The sequence below is a fragment of the Enoplosus armatus genome, chromosome 2, assembly GCF_043641665.1.
Source record: "Enoplosus armatus isolate fEnoArm2 chromosome 2, fEnoArm2.hap1, whole genome shotgun sequence".
Lineage (NCBI taxonomy): Eukaryota > Metazoa > Chordata > Actinopteri > Centrarchiformes > Enoplosidae > Enoplosus > Enoplosus armatus.
In genome coordinates this window covers 15691465-15707345 of record NC_092181.1, presented here as the reverse complement: position 1 = coordinate 15707345, position 15881 = coordinate 15691465, and the positions used below count along the sequence as shown (strand labels likewise).

General features: G+C 44.6%; 1 protein-coding gene across 1 annotated transcript in view; it reads left to right on the top strand.

Moving 5' to 3' along the window:
* The first annotated feature begins 317 nt into the window (after positions 1 to 317).
* The window catches only part of slit2 (slit homolog 2 (Drosophila)), an 82479-nt gene continuing 66915 nt past the window's right edge, over positions 318 to 15881 (top strand). Inside the window, exons 1-4 of the mRNA XM_070924715.1 lie at positions 318 to 526; positions 1459 to 1530; positions 3293 to 3364; positions 9723 to 9794. Of these exons, the coding sequence (XP_070780816.1) occupies positions 318 to 526; positions 1459 to 1530; positions 3293 to 3364; positions 9723 to 9794 (425 nt within the window). The remainder of the gene's footprint in view (positions 527 to 1458; positions 1531 to 3292; positions 3365 to 9722; positions 9795 to 15881) is intronic.

Below are 15881 nucleotides of genomic sequence, written 5' to 3'. Positions count from 1 at the left end.
TTGCGCCGCTGTAGCGCAGCCAGAGAGCCGGTCCGCCGCCTCGTCGACCTCCCCTCTCCCTGCCCAGGGGGACCAAATTCCCTGTTCACAGCCTCCACACACCGAAACCCCTCTCAGAGGACCCAAATGTAAATTCGGAACGAGAAATTTGACAAAACACACGTCTGAAAAGGGAGGACAACGGAAAGGAGGACGGCATCCCGTTGCGTGCAGAGTTTGGTGAGCTCTTTCGGGGATTTCAGGGCTTTTCTTTTCTAACGCCCTTGTATTTCCTCAGTATTTTGTGGGTCTCACATTGGCCCCCACTTGCCGCAGTGATGGTGGGAGCTCTGAGCCCCGTTGGCCCTGGCCGCTTCCCGGCGACTGCGCTGGGGCCGCTGGTGGCTGTTCTGGTACTGGTCCTGTCCAGCGGAGCGGACGGCCAGCCCTGCCCGACCCAGTGCTCCTGCACCGGGACCACAGTGGACTGTCACGGCCAAGGGCTCCGCAGCGTGCCCAGAAACATACCCCGCAACGCGGAGAGACTGTGAGTACGAGTCAGCGCAGTTCTGCTAGAATCTGCGCATAACATTTCCCAGCAATTTGGACACACTTCACAGGGGGAAATCGCCAGAATGTGATCTCTTAATGTCAGTAATGCTGAATAACAAGAGTGCACTGACCTGATCCTACTTATGGTGTTTTTGATGGTATATTTAATAAAGCTGAGCTTCTCTTGAAGGGGTTTAAAGAGTTTTAAGGCAATCTTATCACACTTTCTGGCATCTGATGCCCTAAATGACATCGCCACCTATGATCATATAATGTCCCTATATTTTTGATTAATACTCTTGTTGTTACATTTGTATATCTCGTCCTTTTAAACTGCACGCTGGCAGCGTATTAGGAGCGTATTTTCCTTGGGGACCACATCTTAGTAGCGCGTTTGAACTAACGTGTCCGAAACCACACGTCAAGATCTGCAAATGCTGCCGAGTCCAACTGATGTGCAATTTGTCTCGTCGTGTAAACTGTGAAAACGCCAGAGTTCTCTTCTGGCTTGTGTTTAATGTGAGGACACGTTACTGCTGATCGCGGAGCTGAAGTTAGGGGCACCGCTGTGGTCGTGTCGGTGGTTTCGCACTGTTGCATTAGCGCAGCCTCCGTAGACCGCATCGGTTTGTCTGGAGACCAGCAAGTTAATCAAAAACGGATTTGGACAAGTGGGCTTTGAGTTAAACAGGCCGTGTTTTATTAGTCAGAGACCCCCTTGTTGAAATTAAAATTTGCCACAGCTCCTCTCAGCTTCTCTCTGACGCTCAAACGACAAGTCTGCATTGGCCACGGCGCACCAAGTTTCATCAACCCCCCCCCCCCCACCCCCTTCAGCAGACCTGCTCACCTGCTTTGTCCTAGTTTTTATTAACATATCATATCTCATGTACTGACAGACCCTTCTTCGCCCATTTCTCTGTCTAGGGATCTGAATGCAAACAACCTCACTAAAATCACCAAGGCGGATTTTGCAGGACTGAGGCATCTGCGAGTGTTGTAAGTGGCTTTTTTTTTTTTTTTTTTTTAAAAACAAAAAAGAAAAAATCCATTTTATTCTCTCCTTTCTTTTCTCTCCTCCTTTGCAAGATGCAAAAGAAAAAAGAAAAAAAAAACATACTGTCACGCACACCTCTGACAAGCAGCACCTTGCAACCCCAGCAACTTTCTCTCATCAAATACCACAACACACACACACACACACACACGCACACACACAGCTTTAACTGTTTCCAGTCCTGTTCAGCATCGGGCTCATCCAGCCAGCCCCTGAAGCTGCCGCATGCAGCACTGCGTCTGCTCCTTCACTGAGCCTGAGTATGTGTGTCTAAACAGACCAGCAGTGGCACCTGTTAATGCCGTCGCGTTAATCTGCCAGTGGAAGTGTCAGGAGGCGCTTATTTTAACCACCGGGCAGAGAGGGAAAGAGATAGCGGTCATTAGGTGTAACCGCGGAGGGAGGAATGCAGCTGGAAGGGAGGGAGGAAAGGAAAGGAAAGAGTCAAGTAAGAACAGGTTTCTTACCTGGGATGAATCCAGGTTAAGAGTGGGGCAGGGATAGCCTGCTCTTTGTGTGTGTGTGTGTGTGTGTGTGCTATTCAGCTGCTAAAAGTGAATGGCAGGGAATACACATTGCTAGAATTCCTCCAGAGATTACGTCCTTAATTGAGTGTGTGTGTGTTTATGCTTGTGTGTGCTCCAGTCCTCGTGCTGGCTGTTTCCCGTGTGTTCGTGTCTACCTGCATGCACACACGAAACTCAGCCATTTGAATTTCAATTAGAGAGCCTCGACAATTAGTCTATTAGTTGATTAAACATTATTGGCAAGTACTCTTTCTAATCAATTCAGAGTTTTTCAAGCGAAAAATGCCACAACTTTTCCTGGTTCCACCTTCTCAAATGTGAGGACATGCGTTTTGGTCATATATGTGATAGTCAATGAAATGTCTTTGGGTTTTGGCCTCCTGGTTGGTCAAAACAAGTCTGTTTAAGACGTCACTTTGGGAATTGTGTCACTATTTTTGACATTCATAGATTAATCAAGAAAAAAGTCAGCAGAATAATCGGTAATAGAAGTAAATGTTAGTTGCAGCCCTAATTTCAAAAAGTACAGTTATATCTGCTCATCATGAGTGGACATCATACAGCCTATACAAATGTGAGTGTGTGTGTGTGTGTGTGTGTGTGTGTGTGGCGGCTTGGCTTGGTCAGCACAGTGCTCCTGGGGGAGTTCTGCTGGTGTAAGTGAATGAGTAGTCACAGCTATGTGGTTAGATAGAGAGTAAATTGGATGATAGATGAGTCGCTGTCCGACTGATGGGCCAGTTTTAAAGTCAATTCTGGGGCTCCATCGACCCGCTGCTGATTGTCTCCTCTCTCTCTCTCTCTCTCTCTCTTGCTGTTTCAACATTCGATCACTTTCTATCTCCACCAATCTGCTTTTCTTTTTTTTTCTCTCTCCCTCTGCCACCTATCTTCTCCATCTCTCCCTCCCCCTCCTCTCCAATGTCAATCTCTTTGCCTCTCTTGCCCCATCTCACTCTCCTTCATCCTCTCTTCCTCTTCTCTCTCTCTTATCTGTGGCCCCATCCGGCCATCTTTCTCCTTTTTCTCTGGCCTCTCACGGTGTCATCGCACAAATCGCCCCGTCAGCTCTCTCTCACGCTCTCTGTCTCTCTATCACTCTATCACTCTCTCTTTCTCTTCTTTCTTTCTGTCCAATTTCTTATTGTCTCACTCTCTCCTGGTGTTTCTCCTTCAGGCAGCTAATGGAGAACAAAATCACCACGATCGAGAGAGGAGCCTTCCAGGACCTGAAGGAGCTGGAGAGACTGTGAGTTACATCTTTTCATCGAAGCGGCCGCCATTTTATGCCTTCACACGTTTTCTGTATGAACACATATTTCAGGATCCTGGAAAACATCAGCATACCAAGCAGACACACGTGTTCAATTTCATATATGTGGAAATGCACACAAACAGATAGACAACATAAAGTGTCGTAGTAAGGTGTTGGGCCTCCACTCCTTGTCATAGATTCTCTCTGTCTGTGTCTCTGTCTTGTGAGGTGATTGCATGTCACACCGTGTGCGATGGCGTTAATAAAATCTTGGTCACAATCTGCGTCTGACGGTACGATATCCATTTTGAGGGGATGTCAGGTGGTGCTGTGAACACCTGGTGAATCGTAGCTCTGTAGAGACGTCATCCGTCTCTCCTCTTCTCGTGTTTTGAAAATGCGACAAAACAAAAACAAACATTAGCATTAGCGCGGACAGTGTTTGTAAATAAAACTTCATTAAAAAATGGAGCTTACAATGTCACGTGGGCCAGTGTGTTCTGCAGCATTTCATGGCTTTTTTTTGGATTGGTTGGTTTGTGGATGTGGGACTGTTTTGGACTGAGAACCAAAGATTTCACCATTGCATATTTTTTGTCAGAGACAAATGCAAAGAAAATTTAACCTAAACACGTCCGTCTCTTTTGAGACCTGGTGATGTGGAAGGCCAAAACATAAGATTCGAACCCTTCAGAGATACCCCTCCCAATCTGTGCGTCTTCATAAACGTTTAACCTGACCGTCATGATGTGCGGCTGCCAGCGTCTCAGTCCAAGAGGAACATTTTGAAAATGAGTCACAGGGCAGTGACTGAGGAAGGTTGTTATGGGGCTGGACTGGAATCACTGGTATTTAGCATCCAACCCTGAGGCAGTTATGGCATAATTAAGTGTGAGAGAGCAGGACAGAAGGGGGATGTGGACCCCTGACTGCTGATATGTCCATTGTGTCGACTGTCAACTTTGCTTGATGTGTGAGCTGTCCATATATGTGTGAGTGTGTGTGTGTTTGTGTGTTATGTGGCCTGACTTGCCAGCCAATGACACACTGGTATGCAGCAGACTGTGACAGAGTCTGAGGAGGCTTAGAGACAAGCTTTTAATTAAAGACACATCAAAAACCCTCGCTGCTTACACACACGTTTATAAAAACACAGACATACCTGTACACACACAGATATATCCACCTGTACACATACACAGACGTACATACGGCACACAATCAAATAAAGGTGGCTCATCTGTTTGATAGCTGTTTTGGATAAAATCTTCAGGGGATATCGTGATTCCCTGGCTGCTCTTGTCTCGGGCGTGTCGTGCCTGGTCTTTCTCCGCTCTCTGCTGCACTATGGCTTCTCTTTGTTGACAGAGAGAGAAGCTCTGTGGACCACTATAAGGAATCTGCTGGTGTTTCTCATGCAACCAACGCTGGGTTCTGTCCAGCTAAGCAGATCTGGGAATTCCTGCCCACGGCTGCAGACAAAGAGGGCAATATTAAACTGCATATGGTCCGGCTTTAACAGTTAACTTTGATAGTGATTACCCTCTGCGCAAGGAGATGGTACATGCTGGTAAATATAGTCTCTCACGCACACGTATGAGCAAAACAGGCTTTAATACACACTTGCAGATACAATGTAGACCAGTTCGTAATCAGCAATTGCAGATAAAGTCTTACACATCTACAGTCAAACTATTCGTGCTCATTTTGTCATCTCTGATGGCAACAAACACCTTTGACAGCGGCTTACTTTCTGACACAACATGGCTGTTTTCTGTTGTCCTCGCAAGGGTTTTCAACTGTAATTCAGCGTCTCTGGCGTGGCATGTTCACAAACACAAAGATGGAGTCAGTCATCAATGCCCCCCCGCTGCCGCCGGACAAAGGCACATCTCGGGAGTCTGGAGTCTGGGGGCTCATTTCAAAGGCCTCCGTCCTCTGGGGGGCTGGAGGGGGCCTGCTGGGCAGCACTGCCCAGAGGAGAGGGCCCTAAGCTGGGCTGACGGATCCACAGTGACTGCCCCCCACGGGGGTGGAAAACGGTTCCCCTTCTCATCCTTTTTTTTTTTTGCGACAGGCCCTACAGGGCTGGGCAGGGTGGGGTCAGGTGTGGGGCAGTAGCTGGGGGGTATGGAGGAGGGGGAGGTGGTCGAGGGAGGTGTGGAGGAGATAGGCATGTCACAACACACACGTGCACACACACACACACAAACACATGCTTGGGTATGGATACACTCATGCATGCGCATTAACTTACGCAAGGCTGCTCTGTCAGTACTGGTTTTATCTTGATTTTATACCCCCCCTCCCACTCCCACTCACACCTTCTTTCTTTCTTTCATTCATTCTTTAACTTCTCCTCATGTTTTTCTTCCATACCCACCCATCTCGTTCTCTCTCTCTATTGTCCTGTGCGTATAGGAATGTCATGCATTCTCCACTCTCCCCCTGTGGACGAAGAATAGGAAAGAGAGGAGTTCCTGATCCTCTTATCCTCCTCTCACATTCGACTGGTTTACTGCCCCTATCCAATTCAAAGTCTGTAAGACTGAAGGCGATAACAGCCACAGATATGCGGAGAGGAACAAAACAGTAATTACAGACATTGAGACAATGATTTCAGAGAACAGCAGTGAGATAAAGCCCTAGATGATTAGCCTGTAATTGAGTGATCACATTGTCAAAGATCATTTTAACAGCGATGAATAATTGTAAAACTGATAACAGGTGGTGAGATTTGTCTATCAACAGTGATTACAAACTAGATAATTAAACCTCAAACCAAGTGATGGTGTTGTGGACGATCTGACTGGCAAAAGATAATTGTGTCAGTGATCCCACCTAGCGAGATATGGATTTCAAAGAAAAGAACTGGATTAGTGCTAAATGATTAGCTCTAAAGCCGGTGAGTGATAACACTGTTCTCGCTGATCATTTCAGGGCAAAGTTTCAAATTTTTTCATTTTTATTGAGCAGCAGAGCTTGAAATTATCTGCACCGTGAAGCCGCACAAAAAGCCGTTTTCACTACAACACTTCTGCCTAAAAAGTCCCCGCCTGTCTGCGCTGCGCCACCATTTGTTATATTTGTTGGTAAACAACAGTTTGAAGTCAAAATACTTCTGGCAAAAAGCTCTGAAAGTGAATGATTTAGATTCAGATGCACAAGCTGTGAACCAAATGAACTGTTGGAGTAGAGATGCACACATGCAAACACACACTCACACTCACTGGTCAGTTTGAAGTGGTTTTGTAGTAAAGACAGTCACAGAAATGTCCACTATGGTAACAGTACTGTGTGTGTGTGTGTGTGTGTGTGTGTGTGTGTGTGTGTGTGTGTGACAGATTGTTAGTGTAAAATGTGTATTATGGCAGCAGTGGCATCGGTGAAGTAATAATTGGTTTCTGAGGTGGTTTGTTATTTACTTCCCAGCCAGAGTGTGCAAGCCTGTAGTACTACAGTATCTGCAGGGCTCTTTATACTTTCTAACATACAGGAGGAAGCTCTCCATAACCTCTCCACTGACCTTTGTGTGTGTGTGTGTATGTGTGTGCGTGTGTGTGTGTGTGTGTGTGTTTACCGTGTGGCTTGTGTGGCCCTCTAGCATCTGTTTATGACTGCAGGGATTATCACCACGCTGCAGTGTGACATTAGCTTGTTGGAGTGACTCTCACACCTCAGACGACCAGCTACTCAGTCCTCATTCACTTTCAGCCAGACTTTGACTAATGAAGCTCGACTGTGAAAGTACTCTGTGGGTGTTTACGTACACACACACACACACACACACACACACACACACACACATACACTCACACAAAGATATATTTCTTCAGGTCCAGAAATTAACCTCTAAACCACTACACCACTAGATTATTTGAGTCAGAAGCAGTCAGTACTTTTGGATGGACACTAGAGGCGTTCAGTACATGTGCGAACACATATTTAACTTCTTCAAGCTGAACTGACATATACAGAATCACCATCGTCACTCACCACATTAGCAGCTTTTAGCAGTAGAGCTCCCGTCACTGGGGACCGAGAGCAGCGTTGTCATCTCAACATTGATGTACAGTTTGTTTCTGCGCTAAAAGGTTACTGAAAGGCCGCATCAGCCACAGAAATAATCATGTTCGATAACTCTGATGCAAATAGGTTGCTGATGAGCTGTTACCCGCTCTCACATAGGTCAGGTTTTATACTGAATTGATGAACAGATGTACTACTGAACTGCCTGAATCAGCGCCAACGTCACGCCGGTATGACGATGACACTTACTGAAGTATTTACTGAAGAACCATTGAATGGTGATGCAAGTGCTTAGCTTGGACAAAAAGCTAAAGATAATAATACTGTTGAAACGATCAGACGATGGACAGAAAATTATCATTATGCATTCCAGCTTTTCAAATCTGAGAAATTGTGACATTTTCTCTATTTTCTGTCATTTTATAGACCAAACGATGAATTGAAAAAATAATTGATAGTTCAATCAAAGTCTAGTGGTCGAAGTAGTGACTCCATTAGGCTTCCTGAGCGATATCATTGTAAAGGTAGTTGTAACATGAATGCTGTTTCCCTCAGACAACATACAATAACACGTTTGCATCCTGTTTACTCCGTGTCCTTTGTGATGCGTGTACAAAATGAAAGCATGAAAAGAAATGCAGCGTACGTAATGTAATTCACAAAATCGATGAATAATTCAGTGGTCTCATGATACTTTTATGATCCTAAAATGAGCAAGATGTGATGGTTAAGGTGTTAACATGATTGTTGAAGTGACCAGACAGCTACTCAAGTTATGAGCAAAATAATTGATGATTACAATTAAGTGCATTCAAACGCCTCAGGGGAACCAGACTGATTTTGATCCTTCACTGTCTTTACTTCATTCTCTCAGTCTCCTAGTCTGACAGCATTGCATCTATTTTCAGAGGATGAGCTCATACCCCCTCCCTGTGCTCCTTCCTCCTCCCCACCTCCAGCACCAGTCCGTGCACTCACCCAGGGGAGGTCTAGCCCACTAACGGGCGCTCATGGCTGGGCAGGACCTGCAGGAGGAGTGGGCCTCTCCGCGGGACCACGTGGGGCTCTTAGCCGCCAGAGCTGGCGTTAACGGAAGAGGAGTGAATAATTTAGAAACATCGTTTCTGCGGGACGTTAAATATTTAAGCGGCCTCTGATGTAACTGTGCTGTGTGAATGTATGTGCGTGCATGTGTGCGCGAGCACGTTCATATATTTGTGCACTTGTGGGTGGAAGATGGACACAGAGGGGGTGACGTTATTTAAGGAGAGTCCACAGCGGCTCATAGTGAAGTGAAGCAAGAAGAGGTGAAAGACGAGGGTTAAGAGGAAGAAGTCATTGAGAGACTTGAAGAGGAGTTTTGAATGGAGTTCATCTTCATATTGATATGTGTTTGTGTGTGTAAATCATGGCTTTTGCACTTTAGTTTAGTTTAGTTTAAAGTCACTGTTTCTTCATTCTGCCTTCATCCCTCGTTTTCTTCTTCCCTCTCTTCATTCTCCTGCAGTAGCAGCCAGCACAGCATCCGTCGCTCAGCCTGTCAATGTGTGTGTGTGTGTGTGTGTGTGTGTGTCAGGGTTAAACTGTTTCAGCAGCCTGTCTCTCATTGTGTCACTCAGTTGCCTCACTCTCCTCTGATTCACATCAAGGCACCACCACACACACACCGGCACACAAACCTCTTCACTCCACTCAACCAGGGTTAAATGATCGCACCCAGATTATTAAACTCACCCGAGTTCTCTCAACTCCTGTGTGTGTGTGTGTGTGTGTGTGTGTGTGCGTGTGATGACGGGTTGTTGTGAGCTCTTCCCCTGTGAGGGCCTTGTTTACTCAGTGGGGTCCTTTTCACACATTCGGTAGTCCGGCCAGACTGCCTGTTTGTTTTTCCCACATCATCTCCTCTCCTCCGCCTTTGTGGTAAAAAAAAAAAAAAAAAGCCCCCCCCTCCCTTTCCTCTGAACCCCTTCTCTCGTCTTCCTCCCCCTGCCTTCCCCTCCATCCTTCTGGAGTTCACTGTTTGTCTGGCAGCCATGTTGTACCCCTTAAATCAGGGGTAACCCCGGAGTCTGTTTTTGGCGTATCCGTCCCTGAACATGAGTGTGTTTTTTTTGTGTCTCCATCAATCTTATTCTTTCATACTTCCTCTAACTGCACTGACTTGCATTACAATCACAATAACATAACATAATTTGATATGATGACCAGGAAACACAAATCTCACTTTGAAAAGCTAATTATACACACATGTAACCGCTTCACCCGCACTGTCTGGAAGGAGCTAGGTAGAGTTTATTCCCTAATTTATGCCGTGTTTTTCCAGGCGCCTGAATCGGAATAATCTGGCCGTCTTCCCCGAGCTGCTTTTCCTGGGAACGACAAAGCTTTACAGACTGTAAGTCCTGTTTTTATTCCTCTTTTTCTATCCATCACTCACTTGCTCTGCATTGTTAACTCAAATCTTGTTCATTTTCTCACTTGTTTTGTTTTAACGAGAGCTCCGATGTCACTCAGATGAATTGTTGGTGCCCTCAGTGGTGTGTTTGCGTGTATCAACACAAGCTTGCACAGGTCATTGACTATGACTTAAAATGACATGGTGAAATATGTTGCAGACATTGAAAAGCAGAGCAAAACATATCTGGTTTTGTCTGTGACGCAGCCGTGGTGTTTCACTTGGATAGAGGAGTGAGAGAACAGATTCTATGTGGCCCTCTCCATAGAAGCCAGTTCAGTAGCTAATGGAGATTAGCACTCCAACAGCTGCTGCCCACTGGGAGAGATGTGTGTGTCCTTGTGTGTGTGAGGATGGAGAGTGAGCAAGACAGACGGAGGTAAAAGCAGCGAAACATAGGAACAGGTTTCTCTTCTGAAGTTACGTTTTGTGTTTCACAGGCAGAAAATAGTTTCAGTTACGGAACATAAACGTTCGAGTTTGTGTTCAAACCAATGAACCGCTGTTTGTTGTCGTCAAGCACCTTCCACCCTTCACTCACAGCCTGATCTGGTCCGTACTGTAAACCGAGCTGTGGATTCCCAGTACTGTAGGGCTGGGCTGCAACGCTGCTGAAACTGTGGGAACTAACTTCCCGTCATGGTCATTTGTGGTCTCGGGGAATAATTATGGTTGCATATATTTATATGTGTGGCCGAATATATTTATCTAAAACAATATTGAAATGCTCAGATGATTCAGAGAGTGTGTGAAAGTTGTTTATGTTCTGCGGCCGCTACGGTGGTTGGCTGGGCTTGACCTGTCGTGTCTAAGGGTGTGTGTCTGCATGTGCGTCTGTGTTTCTGCGAGTGTGTGTGTGTGAGTTTCTCAAGGCCGAGAGTTGGCATATTGCTCAGCGTGTGGGCCGAGGTAAAAATACAACTCGGATATACTGCTCTCTGCTCAGCTGTCGCAGACAAGCAGCCTCTGTGTGTGTGTGTGTGTGTGTGTGTGTGTGCATTTGTGTATTAATGTGTGCATGTTGATTGTGTGTGTGTAAGCCTCTGCTCTCCAGGTGTATGTGTTTAGCAGAAGGTCCCTTGTTGGCTGCACATCTTCACTGAACAAGCACACTTCATGACGTTGTTCATGACGTTGTAATTGTTTGTCCCCAGTAAGATGTAACACAATATAAACCCCACAGGGGGCAGAGACAGAAACAAAACTCTGAGAATCAACAGAAAATTGCTAAATGACAACATGAAAAAAGGAAATGCCAAGCTGGCGCCATTGCAGCCACAAAGCTACAAGCAAATTTGTCAGACGTATGGAAGTCGTTCAGACTGAATGACAACCACGGAGGCTGAGCCAATAGTATTTAGGGCTGTTTGGTCAATAATAAATCTTATGTCCGCTTCCGAACCCCCCTATAGTGTGTTTTTATTTTTAGAAAACATAACAAGAAACCCTTGAGAGCCTCTGAAGTGGAATCTTGTTAAGTTTTATATAGAGCTCAGAAGGTATGTGCGAACTGGACCGACTTTGGTTCTTGCGACAGGACTGCTATAAATGAACACTTGCTCAACCTGCTATTATGAAAATTATGTTTTCACTTTTTTGGGGCTTGGAAAATCTGTGTATGTGTGTGTGTGTGTGTGTGAGTAGTTACTGGATGTGTTTAACCTTTGCTCAGCACCGTGGTTTAGGGCTTTGAGGGCTAAATTAAACCGGGCTGAGGTCAGGTGTGAGATATGTCATAGAGGAAATGTTATTTCTTCCTCAATTATATTTACCTGCAATGTTTGTTTTCTTACCAGTAAATGTGACATACTATAAGTTCAAGACACTGGAAACCTGGGTTTGCATCCTGTATGACACGTGCTGTTAGATCGAGACTGGTCTCACGTAGCCAGACCTCCACACATTTTTGAGAAACGTCTGGCTCAACCCATCATCATTCTGGGATAGTGGAAAAAATGCTCTGGCTTATTTGTTTTTCTTTAAACCAATCACAATCATATTGGGCGGCGAAGGAGAAGAGAATGCCGACTGAAATAGTCGGCCAATGGCAGACTCATCCTCTGAGTCGGACTAGGTCCAGACAAAACACTTTTGCGCTTCAGGTCAGAGTAGATTTTTCAATATTAACCAAAACCACTATCTTTTAGTTTAATTCAGCTTACTTCATTTGATATTGTGAGAATGAGGGCATTACATTACACATAACTGCATAAATGTGAAGAATAACACAATAAAGTCCAGATCCACTCCTTATTTGCTATACAGTGCACCCTGAAATGAAATGAATATGGACTACATAGTACCCTCAAAAACTCCTATGATGAAACAATAAAATCACACTACTTTCTTCTTACCTTCTTGCATTTTACAGATGCGAAAATGAACATTGTGAGACTCTACACCTGTCACTGATGACACGATGATGACTCATAAGTGTCTGAAATCTTGATGTACTGCTCACCATAGAGTAAATTATGTAGTGTCGTGATTTCAGACACAGGTGATTAGGTGACATCATACTACTGACAAACCAACGTGGTAAATACCTACGTTCAGTTGCCAGTTTATTTATCTCTATTTGTGCTTATTTGTTACAATGTTTTCACTGTATTATAACAATAACTGCTTTTACTTTTATTTTCATTCTATTCTATTTTAATACATTTTATTCTCTGTCTCATTTCATTGCCTTCATTGTCTACATGTTTTTCATGCCTTATGTGAACAAGTACATTTGTGTGGCATTTCCTCTCCTCTCTTTCCCTGCCAACTCTCTCTCTCTCTCTCTCTCTCTCTCTCTCTCTCTCACTGTCTCTCTCTCTCCCTCTCTCTCTCCCTCTCTCTCTCTCTCTCTCTCTCTCTCTCTTTGCTGGACAGAAATAAGATGAAAGAGGGAGAGATGAAAGAAGGGTTGCTGAAGGGATGGGGTGATGGGAGGATAAGAGAATGGGTCACTGATTCCGCGGCTGAAAGTCTGGTTCTGCTTGAATATGAAGCTAGATTGATGGGACAGTGTTTGTGTGTATTTATATGCGTGTCTGTGTGTGTGTGTGTGTGTGTGTGTGTGTTATTTTGCTGCTTGGCCTCTTCTGTCCCTCAGCAACAGTTTTCCAGGTTTCTATATCACTGTGTGTCTGTTGGTGTTTTGTGTCAAGTTCAGGTGCGTAGATTTGCTTGAGCGTAGACAAAGTGAGAGACGAAGAGAGATACATATGTGTGTGTGTGTGTGTGTGTGTGTGTGTGTGTGTGTGTGAGAGAGAGAGAGAGAGAGAGAGAGAGAAACTGAAGGAAAGTTATTTGTACCTCAGTCCTTCATCATCGTTCCACTAAGAAAGGGAGTCAACATGGACGAGTTGATTGAGAGGAGGAAAATGAGTGAATGAGTGAACTTCAGGTCTCACACACACACTCATTAAACCGGAGTTAAAGTGGTATGGGGTTTGAATTAATGAGTTGATGAGGCTACGTTTTTGGTGTGTGTGTTTATGTGTGTGTAATAGTCCCTAATCCTCTGCTAAACGGTGCCCTGATGAGGCTTTACCAGGCAGCATTGTTGCTTAGCAGCCTCGAAGGTTGTGGCTTTGTCTTCTGTGAGAGCTTAACCCACACACTCACACACACTCACACATACGTACCACCTCGGCCGAGACGACAGCCTCAGCACAATGCGTCACAAGAGTGCAGGCGTCTCTCAGAGGACGTGGGCTTTCCCAGCGTGTCGACAGTTAACTAACACAGAGGGAGGAGGACGAGGAGGAGAAAGGAAGAGGAAGAGGGAGGTCAAAGGTAGAGAAAATGAAATTTTCTCTGAGTAAATAATGCTTTTTAATTAAGACAGAGAGCATTGGGCGTTTTAGTTGCCACCGTGACGACGACCTCTGGGTGCCACAGAGGTCAAAGGTGAAGAATGTTCCAGTCAGGAGATCTAAGCAGGAGGTGATTTATAGGAGCAAGGAGGGGGAAATCTCCTCCGTCTCATTAACAAAAATCATGACAAATTAAACTTGTAACAGCTGTTTGTCCTCTAAAAAGATTTTTTATTCTAAGATCAAACAATTGTAATATTTAGAGCAACTTTACTATGAGACCGAAAAGTTTTGGCCTTCATCAGGGTCGTCACACAACGAAGAACAAATTAATTAGACAAGTACCAAAAAATGTATTAAATAAAAGACTTCCAATCACATATATACAATGGTTAACTGAGCAGCCATTGGAGGATGTATTTGTAGAAAGCAATTTTATTGTATTGAATTGAGAGGCACATTTTAGGAAAACACCTCCTACCAAATTTCAACAGAGAATGTAACGCTGTCTTCTGGACTTGTATATAATGCTAATTTGTTTTGCCGATAATGTTTCCAGAGAAACGTAAATTGCTGCTAGGATTATGTTCAGTGGCAACGTTTTTTGTAGTGAAAAAAGGCCGATGTTCTTGTGCCACATGCATGTTGTAGGGAGGTGTTCGGGCTGGATCGTGTGCAGACAAAGTGCAGGACTTTCGTGAGGGACATATTTTGAGTCCTGCGTGTGGTTGAGGAAAGGTGAGCGAAAGATCAGTCAGGGAAAGGATCAACTAAATGTTAATAAAGTAAACACGTCCTGTACTTCAAGTAACTGTTTACTTTTACAATATCTAACCAAGAATACGATCTTTCTCAGTCCATGAGAGGCCACTTTAGGAAAGGAAGACCACAGGCAAAAACATGTCCGTCTCATGATAAAGTTGGTCTCAACACTATGACAGCTAAATCTTGCCGGAATGCTTCTGATCCCCATGCACCTTGCAAGTAGAAGTTGTGCCATAAACCCAACCTGTAGACTTTTATAAATTCATTTTTTCAGTTTCTCAGTAGATAAGTAAGTTGGTTGATACACGTGTTATCTTTTAAACTAATCTATGGCTCACATCACAGCCACACTGACCCTTTCGTGATGTTCATGGGGCGGAAAAAAAAAACTGAACTCCTGCTTCTGGTTATTCCAGCGTATGTTGAAGCGGATTATTTGGGTTTGGGATGCTGCCTTTAAAAAGATCAGTATCGGCTGGTAGCGAGGTTAGTTGCAGTGTTTTGGACGAGAAGATATTTGGCCACTGACTTTGTGTACATAGGATATGCAAATATCTGCCATTATGTCTGTCCAAGGAAATGAAGTTAAGCCTTTGCAGCCCGAGGCGTCTGTGGATGGGCCTCTCTCTCTCTCTCCTTCCCCTCTCCCTGTCTGTTCCTCCCTCGCCCTTTCTTTCTCTCTATCTAACAAACATAGGCACACACTGGCACAAACACACCGCTTTACCATTCAGCAATATTTCCTGCCCCCTCCTGTTTGTCTGAATGCACTTTAACAGATATAAAAACTCTCACACACACACGCACACCAACGCACACACAAGAAAATGGCTCTTTTCAGATCTTTTCAGCGCGTACAAAGACATATTGTCCAAGAAATGTTTTCATTAGGACTCTTGGATCACACAGATCGTCTCCAGCCAAACAGGCAAATGCGAATAGTGTTTTTATTTTTCTTTCTTGTGGCTGAGTGTGTGTGTGTGTGTGTGTGTGTGTGTGTGTTTTCGGATATTTCCATGTCATGTGTGTACACATTATGAATCAGCCTGAGTGCGAACCAACAGTTTCAACAGTGTGTCGAGGTGTTGAGTGTCAGTGACTCACTCGCTTGCCATCATATGAATCACATGACTGCCTATCTGAATTGCTCAAGGCCACTCATTCCTAAGAAGTGATTTGGCCATTCAGATCCCAACACAATGCTGTAATTCATTCTGAAGTGATTCGGAGAGGGCTTGCCAAAGCCGAACTGGCATTATCCAGAGGGCACCGGTACAAAAGATTATGTTATACAGACAGAATGTAAAGATATGAAACGCCCTGCTTGACTTGTACCACCGCTAGAGCTAACTTGTTTCTGAATGGAGCCCAAGAAAGTGTGTTTGTGTGTTTGTGTATGTGTGTTGTTTTTGCCCAGCCGCTCTTTGCAGCTTTTATTTTCATTATGAACTTTATT